At 48.6% G+C, this 18,817-nt stretch overlaps 1 protein-coding gene across 7 annotated transcripts in view; it reads right to left on the reverse strand.

Annotated features, from left to right (window-relative positions):
* The window catches only part of ARMC9 (armadillo repeat containing 9), a 1,454,284-nt gene that overhangs the window by 302,056 nt on the left and 1,133,411 nt on the right, over nt 1-18,817 (reverse strand). For all 7 annotated transcript variants that reach the window (XM_069617565.1, XM_069617561.1, XM_069617566.1 and 4 more), the window contains one exon: nt 6,691-6,827. In XM_069617565.1, the coding sequence (XP_069473666.1) occupies nt 6,691-6,827 (137 nt within the window). The remainder of the gene's footprint in view (nt 1-6,690; nt 6,828-18,817) is intronic.

Consider the following 18,817-nt stretch of genomic DNA (forward strand, 5'->3'; position numbering starts at 1 on the left):
ACACACACACACCATTCACCATATACACTCACACACATACACACACACACACACACATTTAGACAAAATACATGTACTTACCTTTCTGTAACCATTGGTCCAGGGATCGAGGCCTTCAGCTCCCTGCAGCAGGAAGCTTGTTCCCGTCATTGCAGAGGAGTTGGATGCCTAATTAGCGCCCTGGTCCCCTAACGGGACCCATAAAGGACGTGTGGTCAGACCACACGTCCCTTGCGGTTCCCGCTAAGGGACCTCGGAATTGGGCGGTAAGGGATTACCGGCACCGGTCTCCTTACTAGGTGCCCGGTATCCCTTACCGCCCAACTTGTAATGACCACCATTGACTCTTAGGGCAATGGTATGTTTGATTAGGCTAGCTACTTCCCTTGATCCCCTATAGCATCCTGCGTGCTTCACCACTTTGTAGTGAGCCCGGCTCTGCAATCCGCACAAGGTGCCCATCAGGTGCGTCTCCTGTAATAACACTACCTGCTTTGAGCCCATTTAGGTGTTTGGTGACCAGCTCCCGTTATATTTGATCATTTAAACAATTGGCATTCCATTTGAGACATTTTAACTTTGATTTTCAATCACTGTCAAGCATAACCTGTATTTAGCATGTCCCACTTGTGCAAGCCTTCTTCTGCCATCTAGTGTTTTGGGGCCATCGTAAGGGTGAGGCGCCTTCTGGGATGTGGCCCCTGACTTATTAACACAATCAACAACCAAGAAACCTGTTGAACCCCCCCCCCGAACTATACTCCGCCCCCAACTTGTAGCATCTCTCGCTTATGAACTGAAACCGGTTCATCCTCACCCCTTGGTGAGGGTCAAACTTTTAAAGGGACTGTGCGATTGCCCGCTTGCTCCAACTCAGTACGGATATGCCTTTACTTGTTTCTTGGATATTGTCATTTCTTCTTTGTGATGGTCTTCCTTTTCCCCAAAGGTGTCTCAGCGCTCACGTCTCTTGCGGTGCGATGTGTATAAATTCATCAAAAATAGGATCCTGCCTCGACGTTCATTTCACTGTCACCTGAAATCCTGTTGTCCTTTCTTTCCCCTCTGGGTCCCCTTGGTTGTCCTACTTTATTTGGGGCAGTAGTCACCGCCCAGTCTCATGCTTCTATTGTGTTTGTAAAAAATCGGACACCTTAGGGACCTATAACTCTGAATGTCACTCGGTATATGGTGGCGTATTTTATCTCTTTCGCCTTCAGTTTTTTACGCACCATGTCAAACTGCCGTTTATTGTGACCCTTGCCCCATTTACTTCTAATGTGCCCCTCTACCTCCCAGCCTGCACTATGATATCACGAACATAGTAGTTCAAGAATTTTGCTATAACCTGTCGTGGGGAGGGCTGGTGGTTCCTTGCTTGGCACTCTGTGCGCCCTATCTTTTTGGGAATGCCGTTGAGGTGTATAATGTTTCTGCTTGCTCTGCCTTCCGCATTGTCCATCCTTTGTTTCAGCTGGCGCATTTAATTGAGCAGTTGCTGCACTTGAACTGTAGGGGTGTTGTTAAATCTTCTAATTCAGATAATTTCTTCTCTGTTTCCCCTACTCTGTGACACGTTTTGTGTAAGTCCTGTTTCAACAGGCCAACTGTCATGTATTTATTTGCATTTATAAAGCGCGCACACAGCCCAGGGGCATGAGGCACCGATACAAGATTACGTCTTAGTTACAGTTCATGGAGTTGGGCAGCAGGGTTACATAAGCCCACAGATTTACATGAATGAGCATAGTTACTTAGGTAGGAGGCTGGGTTACATGAGCCCCTAACTGAGTTTGGCTAACGTTGATTGTAAAGATACATACATAACATAAACTTAACATCTTCCTACAAATATAGTACATTGTCAGTAGGCGGCTCTATTGAAGCTTGTACCCTCCTCCCCCTCTGGCACGTTTGACTCTGGGAACAGGCAGTAAGTTGGCATATGGTGTTCTTGTGGGTCTAGAGGTGTGGTAGGTGATGACTCAGAGAGAAGTAGCAGGTGCTGTGTGATGCATACATTTGTGTGTGAGGGCTAGTGTTTTGAAAAGGATGCGCTGGCAGACAGGTATCCAGTGCGCTTGTTGTCTAGCTGCTGAGATGTGTTCCCTTTTGGGAATAGCCAGAGCAGCACGCAAGACGTTGTTTTGAATAGTTTGGAGTTTGTCCAAGTTTTTGCCAAAGTTCCTGAAAATAGGGCATTACAATAGTCCAGTCTTGAGCCTATTAAGACTCCGGCAATGACTAGACAATTTGAGGTGGAGAGGAATGGTCTGGTGGCGTTTAGGAGTTTGGAGTAGTATGCTGCCGAAACAGCGATTGCGCTAACTTGCCTAGACATAGTTAAGTTGGCATCCAGGTAAACTTCTAAGGTTTTGACTGATTGAGCTACTGGGAAGGAGGAGTTGTTTATAGTGAATGGTAGGTACTGGTCACAAGTTTAATGCGAGAGTCAGTGGGGGCTAACAGTGTTCAGTCTTATCCCCATTAACACAGAGCCAGTTTTCCACCATCCATGTGTGGATGGTGGTGTAGAAGGAGTGAAGCATTTTGGAGTCAGCCTCGTACATACCGGACAAGAGTGAGGACTTGAGTATCGTCAACATAGTTAGTGCACATGATGCCGAGCGAGTCAAGTAAGTTGAATAGGGAGATGGTGAAAATGTTGCAAAGAGTGGGGGAGAGGCAGGAACCTTGAGGAACTCCAAATTGGATGGTGGCTGGGGATGCGGCTCCCTGGTCTGAGAAGACACACATAGCTCTTCCTTGGAGGAAGGAGGTGATCCATGTGATTGCCTCAGGAGAGAAGAAGGCTGAGGTAGAGAGGTGTTGACAGAGTAGTTTGTGATCCACCAGGTCAAACGCTGCTGAGAGGTCCAGGAAGATTAGTGGGGCAGGTTTGCCTGTGTCTCTGATATCGTCAATTTGGTTTTTGAGGTCCAGTAATGCCGTCTCAGTTCTGCGGCCAGGACGGAATCCTGATTGCCGGGAGCCCAGGATGTTGTTTGCTTCAAGGAATTGTTGGACTTGCAAGTAGGCTGCTTTGTCCAGGATTCTGAGTAAAAAGGGGACAGTGGTTATAGGCCTGTAGTTCTTGGGATTACATGGGTCGAGAAATTTCTTTTTTTTTTTTTATTTTTTTTTTTTAGAAGTGGGCTAACCCAGGCTTCTTTGAGACTGGCAGGGAGCGTTCCTGATGCCAAGGAGGCGTTGGTAAAAGCAGTGATGAATGGTGTTAGCAGGTCCGAACACTTCTTGATTAGAGAGGCAGAGCAGATATCCCCTTTGCACATGCATGGTTTGATGTTCTTCATGATTAAGGCGACTTCGGTCTCACTGACTTCCCCTGGATCAAAAGAGTTTTATGTTAGAAGCCTCATCGGTGTGGTTAGAAGTCTGTGCAGTAGCGGAGGGGAGTGGGTGAAGATGGTTGGCTCGAATTTTGTTCTGGAGGGTGTCAAGCTTGTGTATCATAGCTGTTTGGATGTCTTCACACCAAGTTTCATTTTTGTGTACGGCTTCGGAGGGAGGAGTTTCTAGCTCCCTGAAGAAGGTGAATATCTCCTTACAATTAGATTTAGCATTGTTGATTCTTGTGTTGAATGAATTCGCCCCGGCGCAAATGATGGTTGTTTTGTATTTATTGGATATTTTGTTGAACTCAAGCTTGTCTGAGGCAAGTTGGTTAGTTTGCCACCTTGAAAGGGCTGTGCGTTTTTTCGAGCACAGGTCTGTGAGTTCTGGAGTGAACCAAGTGTTGGAATGCTTGGTACACTTGGCTTTGCGGATAGTTAGGGGTGCGATGGTTTCAATTGCATTTGAGTGTGTGTGTTTGAGGGATGGCGTGTACATTGGGGTCTTTGGAGAAAGGGGCCAATAGTGCCGGCACCCTGAGGTAAGGAGTTAACCTTTTTTTGGTGAGGAGGCGTGCACTTCTGGTGGTGGAGGAGGGGAGAGGCGTGATGATAGGTTTATGGAGCTTCAGAAGTGAGAAGGTGAAGAGGATGAGATGGTGGTCCATGAAAAGGAGGGGAGAGTTGGATGCGATAACTGGTGGGCAGTTGTGCTGGGATAGCCAACCTATGATCCTGCCTTTACTATGTGTTGCTTTAGTTATGGAGTATGAGAAGCCAAGTGTCTCCATAGCTTTGGCATCGTTAGGATCCTGCAGTGCCAGAATGACTCTGCAGGAGGGTTTGAGGTTGTCTGATATGAGGTGTGTCATGGTGGAATGGAAGTCAGCCATGGGACCGGATGGTGGTAGACAATGTGCAGTGTAATTGTGCAGTTGTGTGATGTTGTAATTTTAAGAGAGAGGAGGTCACAATTACTTTTGTTGGATTGGTCCATTCTTCTGATGGCTATGGTGTCTTTAGCAATGAGGGCTACCCCACCTCCTTTGGAAAGTGGGCGATCTTGGCAGTAGATGGTGTAGCCTGTGGGGAGTGCAAGAGCCATAGGATTCATGTAGCCATGTTTCTGTAACAGCACAGAGGTCGAGATTATGGGAGGTGATCATGTCATTTATGCCTGCTGCATGGGCTGGTAGGGAGCGAATGAGTCGTTTCCGCCAACACTCACTTTGGAATAGATGGAGGCGTATTGGCCCGCTGTTCTATTCTTCTCCCAAGATAGTGCCTGGTGTGCCAAGTAACTGTCTATGCATTGCATGCTCTGAATGATCTTTCTTTGTGGAAGGTGTTAAGAGCAAGTGTTGCCAGGACAACAGTGCGTTGCTACTTTCTGAGCTGGACACGCCTTAAGTTTGTTCACATTATTCTTCTGTCCTCGTTCATTCTGCCTTTGTCCATATTCCGATCTGTCCACCTATTCATTTGTTTGTTCTATACTAGATGCACACAAACCCAGCCAGCCAGCAAGCAAGCCTACGCCTTCTTCCCTATACTCACGCGACATCTATTCTAACATTACCTCGGTACGTGAGATACAATATTCAACGATAACCATGCGCAGCACTAGCACTTGTGTTTATATTCTTTATTTCATTCCTGTCCGTATGGGCGAGTAAGATAGTAATCCGGTGAGCCTCCAGAGATCAAAACAGCGGGAAACGAATGCTGAGTGAAAGAGAAGCAGCTGAACATATTCACACGGACCATATCCCTGCAGAGAAGAACGCTGCAACATACAGTCCTTCAACACTAGACACGACTACAGGGTTTTTTCCCCCCCAGAGGGGTTTCCCTGGGACCTCTGCAACTCTGTTGTCCGATATTCAGGATATACAGAGAGATGGGGGTAAAAAGGGAAACTGCTCTCGGTCTGCAAATCACTGCTGCAACAAGGTCACTGCTAACAAGGTCAGTCTCCCTGTTAAGTTATTGCATGGAGAACTTATGACACCGCCATCCAACCCTGCAGCGCCTTTTGTTTTGCTCCGGCATCGATCTTGCCTTCTGGATTGCACGTAGGATGTACTGTGTGAACAGACCTGATACTGCATCTCCTCCTTGTGGGTCGCTGATTTACCCATCGCCATCTCCTTGCTAAGGCTTCTTCACCCATTTTGTGAGTTCCTATCAGTCAAATTGAGGCTGGCAGCTGTTTGGTGTCTCTTGGTGTTCAAAGAACCTTGTTCAAGATGGCATCTTTGTATGTGAATGTTCAAGTGCGGTGGGAGCCACCCTTAGCTGCCTGGGGTACATTGCTGTTAATATGACCTTTTAGATCGATGGAGGGGTCATTATCGCAGTACAATCATCCGCTTTGCCTGAGATCATACGTTGGGAAAAGGTAATTATCCCAAAGCAATAATGACCCACACCGAGGTCTGTAAGGCTATTAGCAAATAGTGATTCTAGCAATACACTTTTTGGTGGTGAAGTAAAACACGTTAAAATTGTAACTAATAAAATAGCAAGCTCTGTCAGTAGATTAAATGCGATTTTCCTTTGTAGTATTTTAATAACATGGTTGTCTTCATAATTATACTTGCATGCGTGTTTAAACGAACAGGTTTCACATGAGCATGCATTAGGTTTAATCTAAAAGTCAACGGTTTCTCTAAAAGAAAGTGAAAACATGTTCCCATACTTACCGTTCTCTTTGGTGTGTTAAATTGCATGTTGCAGTGAAATAAAGACCCTTCCCGAGAGAATGCCTTGTTGAAAGATACCTTGCCCAGAAACTGAATTGTTGCTTCCCTGCCTGATTTTGAAATGAGAATGTTCAAAATGCACCGAATGTCAGTAGTTATTCACTGCACTGCGAACATTTTGATTGGCCGAGAAGGTCATTAATGATTTCCAAGTGATACTAGACAAAAAGGCTGTTCTAGATGTTTTCCACTGTTGGAAGAAGACACTAGAAGATTGCAACTTCTCTCCTTTGCAGGTCATCCCTGTAAGCATCACTTCCCCTCCCCTCCCTTCTATCTCTCCAGATTATAAAACAGGTTCCAGTGAGGGTTCGCGTTTTCCAGTCCCATTATACTGGAAGGCATTAATGCACTCAAAAGATACGTTAACGGATGCCCCCAATTCTAAAACTATCTTTGAGGTCTATGAAGGGCATGTAGGGAATTCCTCAATGGGGAATTTGAAATAAATTGACGGGAAGGAAATTAACTGTACTTTGGTACCAAGGGTTATGGGGCTTCTCAAATAATGAGAGTTGAGATTACTACCCAGACATCATACCAATATGCTTTCCCCCTGGTTTGGAACTTACAGGCCGATGAGATGCTGTACTCGGAGATGCTGGTCCGGCTTCCGCTGCGCGTGGGAGGCCTAGAGACCTGTTGGAACTGAAGCCGGCCATTTCTGACGGGACTTGGAGCTTGTCGCGATCTCACAGTGTTTTCTGGCCTATGGGGAAATCAAATCAAATGAACACACATGTGAATGAAAACACTTTTCCGTTCGTTAGATTGTTTCTCACTCTCCTACAAATTGAACGCAACATAAAGAACATGGTTTATACTCAGACGCCAAATGTGCAACAAGATGGAACACATACAAACTGTTCTGGTTCTAACAGGAGCAGCCCTGATTCTAATATAGTTAATTTATCATGTTAGGTAGGGTTCAAATCCAAGTTCCTTGAGATCAGAGCTAGTAATTTAGCCACTAGACCACATTTTCCGAAGAAGTTCAGACTTGCAGGACGCTACAGAAAAGAGTGCACTTCTGGTCCGGTATCTCTGAAAGGCAAGCAGGTGTGGAGCAGAACCAGTCACACGTCTGACTGACCTGCGCCTGAAGGTACGTCTGCCCTATTGGCCTTTCCACAAGGTCCAGTTGCCTACACCCTACACCTAAAACAGTGAAATCCAGTCGGTTATGGCCAGAGGGTTACCCCTGAGCACATAAATCTGCTAAGCATCTACACATGGAACTTGGATATTAGTGGCAGCATGCTCTTTCACGTGCACAGTCGTGCAGAACATGGGCTATATTCATACACCACCTGCATTGCGTGATGGAGCCCTGGCTCTAGTCTTTTATCTACTTATTTATAATGTGAAAATACTGGCATTTCGCCCAATTCGGTCAGATAATAGGATTGAGAAGACGCAGGTAAAGATATTTGCCATTGGTTCCAAACAGAGGTGAAATGGGGAGCTAGGGTTAGAACCGCGATTAGTATAAACCACAGTCACCAACTAAGTAACTGCACCATTTCTGCTTATAAATCCGAGAAGTGCCGCCCTTTTTGGTGAAACCAAGACATTTGCTAAAATGCTGACCTGCCGGCGAAACACATGAATGAATGGGATCGGGGGTTTCCCCATCAGCCAATAGCACAAATGAAGGTTTTGCAGGCGGCGAACCTTCAGAAAGGCAACATATATCAACTTGGGCGGTCATCCACTATCACTCCACCTCTGCAGAGGCGTGCAGCCACTGGCTGGGGCTGCACGGGAGAGATGGAACAAGTTACTTACCTGTAACTGTTGTTCTCCAGCATGGGTCTGGCATGGATTCACATGCTCATGAATATTCCCCGTCGTCAGTCTGGGAATCCTCGGTAAAGAAAAATCAGTAGCAGTTTCGTTTCTGATCTGTCTTTCGTAGTAGTAACCAATCACTGATCTCTGCGTCATACTGACCACAGCCAATGACTGCCATCTTCCTAAGCCCCGCCTCTGGCAGCCATCCTCAGATTTGGTAGCACGTGAAGTGGCAGTATGACCAAGTGAAGAGCTGCAGAGGGGTAGGCGGGAGGGTTCGCATGTGAATCCATGCCAGACCCATGCTGGAGAACAACAGTTACAGGTAAGTAACTTGTTGCTTCTCCAGCAATGGGGTCTGGCATGGATTCATATGCTCATGAATAAAAGAATACATAGCAGTACACACATGCACAACCACGGGAGGTGGCAACAGGCTCAACATTAAGCAATAAAACAACTCAACATTAAGCATCTCTTACCTCCTCACCAGGCTCACCTTAAGCGAACAGGTTGCGCAGCACTGCCTGGCCGACCCTGGACTCCTCCCTGGAATCCCGGTCGACGCAGTAGAATTTCGTGAAGGTGTGCGTCGACCTCCACGTAGCAGTCCTGCAGATATCCAGCAGGGGCACACCAGATAGGAACGCCGTGGTAGCTGCGATCGCTCTGGTGGAATGGGCTCTCGGACGGCCGGGCAGCGGTTGGTTTGCCAACCGATGACAGTACATGATACAGCCGGAGAGCCATCTGGAAATGGAAGCCTTTGAGAGAGCCTTCCCCTGATTGACAGGTCCAAAGTTCACAAAAAGTTGTGACGTCTTCCGAAAACTCTTTGTGCGGTCCACGTAGAACTTCAGCGCTCTAGCCACATCTAGCGAGTGCAAAGTCCTTTCAGCCGGCGACGAAGGCGACGGGAAGAATACAGGCAACACCAAGGATTCGTTGAGGTGGAAGTCCGACGGCACCTTGGGCATGAAGGAGGGGTGCGTCCTGAGCACTACCCTCGTGTCGTGAAAAGTCAAGTACGGGGGCTTGCAGGAAAGGGCCTGGATCTCTCCCACCCGTTGTGCGGAGGTGATGGCCACAAGAAACGCTGTTTTCCACGACAAGAACTTCAACGGAGCTGAGTGCAGAGGCTCGAACGGAGGTCCCATGAGCTTGGTCAGCACCACGTTGAGCTCCCACGCCGGGGCCGGAGCCTTCACCGGCGGGAACGATCTGAACAGTCCCTTCATGAATTCTTTCACCAGACGATGAGACCACAAAGACGTCCGTCCTGTGGTTCTGGTGTATCAGGAGATCGCAGCAAGATGAATCTTGATGGAAGCGTGCGCCAGTCCAGCCTTGGCCAGCGTCAGTAGGTACGGCAGTACTTGAGGAGCCATAATCCGTAGAGGGTTAATCTTCTGTGCGTGGCACCAGACAGAGAACCTCTTCCATTTGTGTCCGTAGCATTTAAGAGTTGAGGACGCCCTGGCCTTTGCAAGAACCTCTCTGCAGTCGGCCGGCATGTCGTAACCTCCAAACTCTAACGCTGCAGGAGCCAGGCCTGCAAGTTCAGCGACTTCGGGTCGTGATGGAGGATGGCGCCTCCTTCCCTGGAGAGAAGATCCGCATCCACTGGCAGCTTGATTGACGGGGACGCTGACAAGTCCAGAAGGTCCGTGAACCATATCTGCCTCGGCCACGCAGGTGCGACGAGGATCCTCCTGCACCGTGACCTCTTGAGCTGGTTGATGAGCCGGATCAGCAACGGCAATGGAGGGAACGCGTATAGAAACAGGCCCTCCCAGGGGAACGAGAAAGCATCGCCCATGCTCCTCGGCTGGGGAAACCTGCTGGTGAACCTCCGGCACTTGGAGTTCGTCGCCGTCGCGAACAGATCGATCTGGGGTGTGCCCCACCGTCAGAAGAGGCGGTCTACTAGATCCTGTCGTAGTTCCCACTCGTGGCACGAGCGCAGCTCTCTGCTGAGCGAGTCGGCGATGGTGTTTTTTATTCCTGCCAGATGAAACGGCACCAGAAACATCCCTTGGGCGACAGCCCAATGCCACAGATCCTGCGCCTCCTTGGACAGGGCTGGGGATCTGGTACCGCCCTGCTTCCTGATGTAGAACATGGTGGTGGTGTTGTCGGTGAAGATCCTCACCACCTTGCCCTTGAGGGACGGAAGAAAGGACCTGAGGGCCCAAAACACTGCACGGAGCTCCAGGACGTTGATATGGAGGGACTTCTCCGTCGGAAGCCAAAGGCCTCTCGCGTGCAGATTTTCGGTGTGCGCTCCCCACCCTTGCAGGGAGGCATCCGTGGTCACTGTCTTCTGGTGGCCCGGGGTCTGGAAGTCCATGCCTGCCGTCAGATGCGCGCGGGTGCCCCACCACCAGATCGCTCGACGGAAACTCTCGTCGAGTGTGATTCTGTCCTCGAAGCTGCCCGTCGTCTGGATCCAGCGAGCGTCCAGGAACTCCTGTAACGGGCGCATCCGAAGCCTGCGCAGGCGGATGAGATAAATGCAAGAAGACATCATTCCGAGGAGGGATTTGATGGACCTCACCCTGGCCGCGTCCGCAACCAGCATCTGCTGCACCTTGCCCAAGATGGCCCTCGTCCTTTCCTCCGACGGAGAGGCCAGAAGCGCCACTGTGTCGAGTTTCTCTCCCAGAAACAGTGCGTCTTGCGCGGGCACCAGGTGGGACTTGGCGTAGTTTATGGAGAATCCCAGGTCCGTGAGTAGTTGGACGGTCCTCACCATGTGCTCCGCGGCAAGCTCCCTTGTCTTTGCTCGAATGAGCCAGTCGTCCAGGTAGGGGTAGACCCTGGGTGCCGACCTCAATCCGAAGGGAAGGGCTCTGAACTGGTAGTGACGCCCTTGGACCACGAATCTGAGAAACTTTCGGTGTCCCTTTAGGACGGGGATATGGAAGTAAGCATCCTCCAAATCCAACGATGACAGGAAATCGCCCTCCTCCAGCTGACCCAGGACGTGCTGGAGGGTGACCATCCGGAACTTCTGTGCCTTGATGAATTTGTTCAGTCGTCGTAGGTCCAGGATGGGACGCCATCCTCCTGTCTTCTTCATGAGGAAGTATCTTGAGTAAACTCCGGAGCCCCGAAGCCTCTTTCGGACGAGCTCGATGGCGCCTTTCTTGAGCATCGCCTTTACCTCCAAGAGAAGTTGAGGGACGTGATGTTCCTTCCTGGCCACGGGGGGGGGGACGCGCGGCCACTTCTTTAGAAACTCGAGCGCGTGACCCTGGGCCAGGGCGTCCAGCACCCAACGGTCGGTGGAGATGGACTCCCACAGGCTGACGAAGTTCGCCAGCCGGCCTCCCACTGGGATGCTTCGGTGGGGGCCCGACCGGTTCAGTCCTGCTTCGACAAGGCTTTGCCGCCTTGTCCTCCCTGGCGATGACGGCGGGGCCCGCCAAACTTGCCTCGTCCCCTGTAGGCTTCCTGTGACGACGAACGGGCCGCTTGACGGTAGGTGGAATATCCGCCGCCTGAACCTTTGGAGGCACCCTGCTTGCCTCCGGTGCTCCGAAAGGGCAGCCTTCGTTGCTGGAGAACACCAAGAGCCCGGGCTGTCTCCACGTCTTGATGGCTTGCAGGGAATCATCCACTGTTTTCCCAAACAGGTTGCTCCCGTCGAAGGGCATGTCCAAAACTCTGGTCTGCACGTCCTGCCGGAAGTCTGTTGCCTTGAGCCATCCACGCCGTCTAAGGCACACGCCGTTGCCCAACTGGCGAAACCCAGTGTCAGCGATGTCCGTCGCTATCATAATGGCGTGGTCCGACGCCACTTCTCCTTCCTGCAAGATCTCTAGGGCTTCCGCCCTCCTGTCATCTGGTAGGAAGTCCAGCAGGGGGGCGATCTTGTACCACAACTCCCTCTTCTTCTTTTTCTCGCCAGACGGGCTCTTCCCTTCCAGCCAGTTGGCGAGACGCAGATGGCGGTCCTTCATGGTCCGCTCCGACATGTTCCCGCAAAACGCACAGTCCTTCTCCACGTGTGTCTTGCCCTCATGCAGGCAGTCGAGACAAAGGGAGTGTTCGTCCTCCTTGAAGACATTCTGAAGCTGGCATCCAGGGCAGACCCTGAACAGCTTTCCGGGCGTCGAGCTTCCCTTCTCCTGGGCCATGTCCGAGATGGGCCTGAGAAACTTCTGGAGTCCTCCAAAAGCGTGGCTCGACGAAATCTTCACCCTTGAGGGGCGTAGAAGAATCCGACACGGGTCCCCGTTGATCGGATAAAGAAAAGGTGGAGCGTGAGGCTCTTTTGACCGAAACAAGAGAGAATTTTCCTATGAAAAAGCGCGAAAACGCACTAAAGCTCGAGAGCAATAGCACGAGGATCCCAACACTTGAACGTGCGGTAAAAATCTGAGGATGGCTGCCAGAGGCGGGGCTTAGGGAGATGGCAGTCATTGGCTGTGGTCAGTATGACGCAGAGATCAGTGATTGATTACTACTACGAAAGACAGATCAGAAACGAAACTGATACTGATTTTTCTTTACCGAGGATTCCCAGCCTGACGACGGGGAATATTCATGAGCATGTGAATCCATGCCAGACCCCATGCTGGATAAGATGGAAATACCTGCTTAATGATGGCATTAACTCAGGTAAATGTTGGCAATATCTGGCCATCTGGCATTTCATGGGAACACTGGCATAAGGTATGAGCACCTAATATGGTGGCAGTACTTTTCAAAAGAAGAGTGCCTGGGCACAGGATTACAATGCCTGGTGAATGGTGGGAGTACCCTTGCTAAGATGTAAATACTTAGCCATTGGTGCGAGTACCTGATTATAGGCGGGAATACTGCAAATTATGTGACTACCAAGGAGTACGCACTTTGCTGGCAAATAAAAGTAACTCGGCACATGGTTGATAAACAGGACAAGATGCTAGAACCTGTGCATTTGATGACAAAGCCCCCTTCCTGTGTTAATACTGAGGCATATTAAAGCAAGAACTGGTGCATAAGGCCTGCTGCAGTCCCTTGCAATGGTATTGCAATACCTGGCATGTGCTCAGAACATCTGGTCCTATGATGAAAGTAATTGTTACCTGACAGTTTTACTAATTCCTCTATAGTGCACACAGCCCTCTGCATACTTTCTCCTCCTCCCCTCCCACACCTTTTAGTGCTCATCTCTCCGCCTGCAACAACTTTATGGGAGCGCTGCTCCGGCAGCAGGACAGGCAGGAAAACGGCTGTAAAGATGCTGCACAGTGCAAAAATGCAATCTGGAATCTTTACCTTCCAGTACAGCCGCCTCCATATTGCATCCAGGTATCCCACTAGGCAATATAACAAGCCTCAGAGGCCCAGCCGCCAGGTCACAAGCAGTAGAGTACACTGGCATATGGCCAAGGGGATGAAGGGGGAGCTAAGGACTAAGAGTTCCTGAATCACCAGGAACCGAATTCTGGGTTAGTCTTACACCCAGATGGTACTCCCTCCTGCACAAGAAAGAATGTGCTGGGCATGAAGTGTGCAGACATCTGATGCTTAGCTCCAAATAATCAAATCGATGACCAGGCAGCAAAGGTAGATACAATGTATTTACATACAGCTGTACACACCCAGACAGACACACTACAGTACCCTTGAATGTGCTATCAGAACAGAAACCTCAGGATTTGTATAGGGGTTTAAGTCAGTATGACACATTTCGTCGGTTGCATGAACATGGGACTTCATAATGGCACATCCTTTGGCCTTGGAGGGCGTGGCTTTACAGCACTTTTCCGCACGGCCCGCCCATGTGATGTATCTCTATCGCCTCCTCTAACGGGTCTTTCCATTGCAAGTAATAAAGCCTTTTACAGCCTTTTACAGCACCCATGTGCCCATGTGACTTTCGTACCAGGTCTTAGGCAGCAGGGACCGCCTTCAATGAGGACACTGAGCCGGGAAGCGAGCGTACCTTCACCCAGGACAGAGCCAGAAGCTACACTTGCACACTCTTATGGGGTAAGTGCATGCTCGCCATTCTGCTTCCTCGCTGCACTAGAACCCCAACAATGGCTGTGGATGCTGCCCCATCACATCACATGGCGGTGGCTTTGCTTTCTCCATAACTCATGTAGAAATAAAATACCGTCGCAATTGAAAAGTGACATCCTAGGACAGCTGGGTTCAAGCACAAAGTTTATGCAGTCCCTCCCGGACAAAAGAACCAGTTCTTACAAAAAACATGGGCCGCTGCCCACGTGGCCGCCGTACAGATTTCAGAAATGGGCGCCTGCCTCTGGAAAGTTGCAGATGCCTCCTAGAACCTGGGTGAATGCACACAGTCTCCCAGGAACAGGAAGACCATGGAAAGTGCAGGCTTTTGAAAAGCAACACCACACAGTCCACCTGTTGAAGCTTAGCCATATCAAAATAATGCAGGGCCGCTTCCAGCAAATTACGTGGCGTGGGCTGAAAAACAGGTAACTACATTTTGTGACGAAGTTCCCAGCTTGTAACTTCGTCAGGTGAGCATGAGCCAAGCAACTCAGGGAGCTGCATACTTAACCAGACCAGTAATAAGAAATTAAATGTCCCTTAATGCCCCTCCGAAACAGAAACAAAACCCGGAATGGCTCTGGGAAGCTACATTAGGGGCTGCATAGAAGGAAAACCTGTCAGAATACCCAGTGAGGCCACTTAAGCCAGGGAAGGCATAGAGAAACCGGTCTCGGGGCCCAAATAACGAAATGGTTCAGGCAAACCACCCTCTGATGGACTTCATCTTCTATGATGTAATTGGGCCTCATAACGAGTCCGGCGGTAACCCTGCCGGTGCTACCCTGACTCCTAAAATTTTACCAGCGCCTGACTTCCCAGTGCCACCTTGAGATTACAAGTCTGGCGGCTCGGGAAGTCTGGAGCCGGTAAAATGTAAGTCCCCATTCCCATCAGGTCTCATAGGACTCTATGGGAGTGGGGACTCGGAAGTGCGGCACTGTTGCTAATGGCTTGTTTGTTTCTTTATTTGTAGCGCACGCCAGACCCGAAGGTATCAGGGCGCGGGGACAAGGATATTTTAAGCTTACAAAGTTACATAAAGTATTACAAAGGTATTTACAAATTTACAGGTTACATATTGATATAGGAATGTTACAAGGTTACATAATGTAGCAGCAAAGAGGAAATTACAAGTTTACTTGTTCCATAATAAGGTAAAAGGCATACAGGATAAGGTACAGGACATAGCAAGAATATCAAAAGTGGGAGGGGCGATGGTGGTCATTATCACAAAGGAAAGAAATAGAAAATATATGCTAATGTCTGCAGAATGCGAGTCTGTCTAGTGAGTGTATGTAGGCGGCTCTACTCTCCATGGTCTAGGTTTAGAGATCAATCGACTTAAACCACTTGATAATGTTACACCTGAAGTGTCGGTATGTTTGGTTTTCCCTCAAGTGTGGAGGCAGGGAGTTCCATAGTTGGGCCGCTTTGACAGGGAAGCTGTTTCCCCCAATGGTAACTCGTTTGAATGGAGGAAATGTCAAACAGTTAGTATATGTTGATCTTGTGGGTCTAAGTGTTGGTCTTTTCTTGAACCTCTCATTGAGGTAAGGTGGTGTCGCATTGGTGAGGGCTTTGAAGGTTAAGGAGGCAGTTTAAGTTTGATTTTATCAAGGGTGGATAGCCAGTTATTTCTCCTCACTGAGGAGATGTGGTCTTTTTTCGTCATTCCTAACAGCTCTCGGGGTTGTTTTGGAAATATTTGTATTTTCTTAGTGATATGTTTGTTGGCGCCAATGTAGAGAGCGTTACAGTAATTCAACTTAGATAACACCAGTGCTCTTGCCAATGTGGTACAGCTGCTTGGTGGTGCCGGTGCTTCTGTAAACGGTCTGCCTACTGTGGCCGCTGTCAGACCTGCTGGGCACAGCAGCCCCGGCAGCAGACTCCAAGTTTGCCGGTCCAGAAACAAAGGTGCCAATGAGCTTAGCGGCACCCAAGTTTCCGGAGCGGCAAACTTGTAATGAGGCACATTGTCTCCCAAATGGAAAACCCAAAATGGACCAAGGAAATTAAATCATTCTTTCCAGGACAGGGAGACCATAGAACCCCATCCCCGCCCAGGAACAGGAAAACATTGGAAGAACCTAAACAAGACTTGAGCCTACCTAACACACTTGCTTGCCAATAGCAGCTCAGCAGGATATCCTCCACACAAGCCGCTTGTGCAGCCTCTCCATGCACAGAGAGTTTCAAAATGGCCACCAGGAGTTTTATAGGATGAACCCAGCTCCATCAGCCTCATTCTCACTATCAAGAACAGAGAGCGCAGCCAATCCCAACCCTCACACCTTTTAGGCTCATAGCTCTAAACCATCAGCCCTAGTTCCAACCAGGGGAACGTTGCTATATTTGCCATGCAGCCCAGTTCAGAGTGGTGGCTGACACGAGCAGGTGGCCCCTGTTTGGCGGAAGGCTAGAAAGAAGACTGCTGTAGAGGAGAGGTTCTGCAGAGACTTTGGAGACTGGAGGGTGTTGCATAGGGTAGCCGGAGAAGTGGCAGCAGGAGAGAGGTGCAGCTAATCTCTATAGAAGACAAAAAAGTGGTGAAAGTTAAAAGGGAGGGGAAAAAACAAAAAGGGAGGAGGTGAACAAGGAGCAGATTTGAAGTTGGTAGTAGTAGCAGAGGAAAGCAGGGAATAAGTAAAACCGAGAGTGGGGTGGAAGGTAGGAACAGAGGAAAGGCGGAAGTAAAACCAGCAGTGGAGCGGAAGGCGGTAGTAGGAACAGATTAAAGGAGGATGTAAAACCAAGAGGTGACTGGCACAAGGAAACAAGAGCAGAGAAAAGGAAGGAGGAAATAAAACCTCAAATGGATTTGATGGAAGGATTAACATTCGGATGCTGGAGGGAGAGGACCTGGGGTGGAGTTGAAGGTGGTGAAAATCAGCCTTGGCAGTAGTAAGGAAACAGGAATGAATCTGCAGAGGAGGGGGTAGGCAAGAATGAGGATACAGAGGATATTTCAGATGAGGAGAGTGAAATAAATGGCCTGGGGTTGATGAGTATTGGAGGGAAAAAAAGCAACGCAATAGAGAGAAGAGGGCGGATTTTATTCAGATATTGGAAGGTCAGGCAAGGAGCCAGAGGCAGGCTAGTGAGGTAGAGGTATGAGGTTCCATAAGGCCAGGGCATGCCCTAGCTGGGAATAAAAGATGGGGAGGAGGTTCCACCGGGGGTCAGGGAGACTAGTGATAGTTCAGAAAGGAGGTAGGAAGAACAGAGTTAGGAAGGAAGGCTAGTTGGGATTGGTCCTTCTGGCTGACGGATTGGAAGTAGAGATGCACACCACTTTTGGTTTATAGGTTCAGTAAATATATTAGGCGGCTAAAGATACCTATTCAATGTTTTCTCAGGTGCACCCAGTTAGTAAAGTGCTACCTTTACTGGACAAGACAGAAAACTGGGGGATTCACTGCAAACAACCACGATGAACAAACCGGGGCACAGCTATAAGCAACTTAATTGCAATTTTTCTCTAAAGCGCGAAGGGCATATTAAATCATTCAAAAACACAATGATCCAACATTTGAATTAAAGTATTATTGTTTATGTATTTTTTCTTGTTAAATCATACCAGTGTATTAATACATCAACATACACGTGTCATTACAAATCATAATATTCTATGTTCTAACAAAAAGTTTCACTAAGAGACAATCTCTCTTGGTCTCAGTACATTTGTTGTAAAAATACATAACTTCACATTTCCATTCGCATAAAATCCCAATATTGTGATAGGAATAAGTCACTGAATGTTAATGACTGCTGCTGTGACTGGTACCCTATCTCTAACTACGCGTTCTGGGCGCTTCCCGCCCTTCTTCAGGTTTGAATATTGGGTTGTATTCCTTTCTGATTTCCTGCTAAATATATAATAACAAAGCTAAATGAGTGTATTAATTAATAGGAACGTTCAATTGAATTTGTCAAAAAGAGCCTGAAAAAAGTAACCTTCGAATCAGTCTTGAAGCCTGGTCAAGATGCCTTTATTCCTGAAGTTCCACAGGATAACTGAAAAATATATATATATACATTTCTAAAATGTCACTTCACATGTAATATGCGTGGTGCAGGGGGATCAAGCGCTGTATAAAGCGTTGGGTCGCTCTGCCTCACGCCAGATTTAAGACTCACTACTAATGCTATTATACCTGTGTAAACAATGCTTACCCACGCTGAGTCGTGGTTAATTAACACGCAGGGATGATCAAGTGTTTCTGATGGATTTCAAACTTCCTGGTCAAGTCTTTGTTCACAATCCTGCAAACATATCAGATGTGTATTTAGCCGTGGGGCAGCTCTCATATGTAAGTAAACAGAAATTAATCTGCAGAGGAGGGGGTAGGTGAGAATGAGGATACAGAGGATATTTCAGATGAGGAGAGTGAAATAAATGGCCTGGGGTTGATGAGTATTGGAGTAAAAAAAGCAACGCAATAGAGAGAAGAGGGCAGATTTTATTCAGATATTGGAAAGTCAGGCAAGGAGCCAGAGGCAGGCTAGTGAGGTAGAGGTATGAGGTTCCATAAGGCCAGGTCATGCCCTAGCTGGGAATAACAGATGGGGAGGAGGTTCCACCGGGGGTCAGGGAGACTAGTGATAGTTCAGAAAGGAGGTGGGAAGAACAGAGTTAGGAAGGAAGGCTAGTAGGGATTGGTCCTTCTGGCTCTCTCCTGGCTGACCCCAGCGCCAATTGTAAGAGAACCCAGAGGGTCTTGCAGTATATCAAGGACTGGCTCAGTCTTGGAGTATGGAACCCCAGAACACTCACGCTCAAAGAAGCAGTAGAGCATGGTACATCCTGGAGCATGTATTAACATGGAGGAGTGAGGTAACTCCCCTGGGACTTTGGAATAGTGACTGATGACACTTTAA

This window comes from Ambystoma mexicanum, chromosome 10, assembly GCF_040938575.1.
Source record: "Ambystoma mexicanum isolate Mex_15411 chromosome 10, UKY_AmexF1_1, whole genome shotgun sequence".
NCBI classification, from domain to species: domain Eukaryota; kingdom Metazoa; phylum Chordata; class Amphibia; order Caudata; family Ambystomatidae; genus Ambystoma; species Ambystoma mexicanum.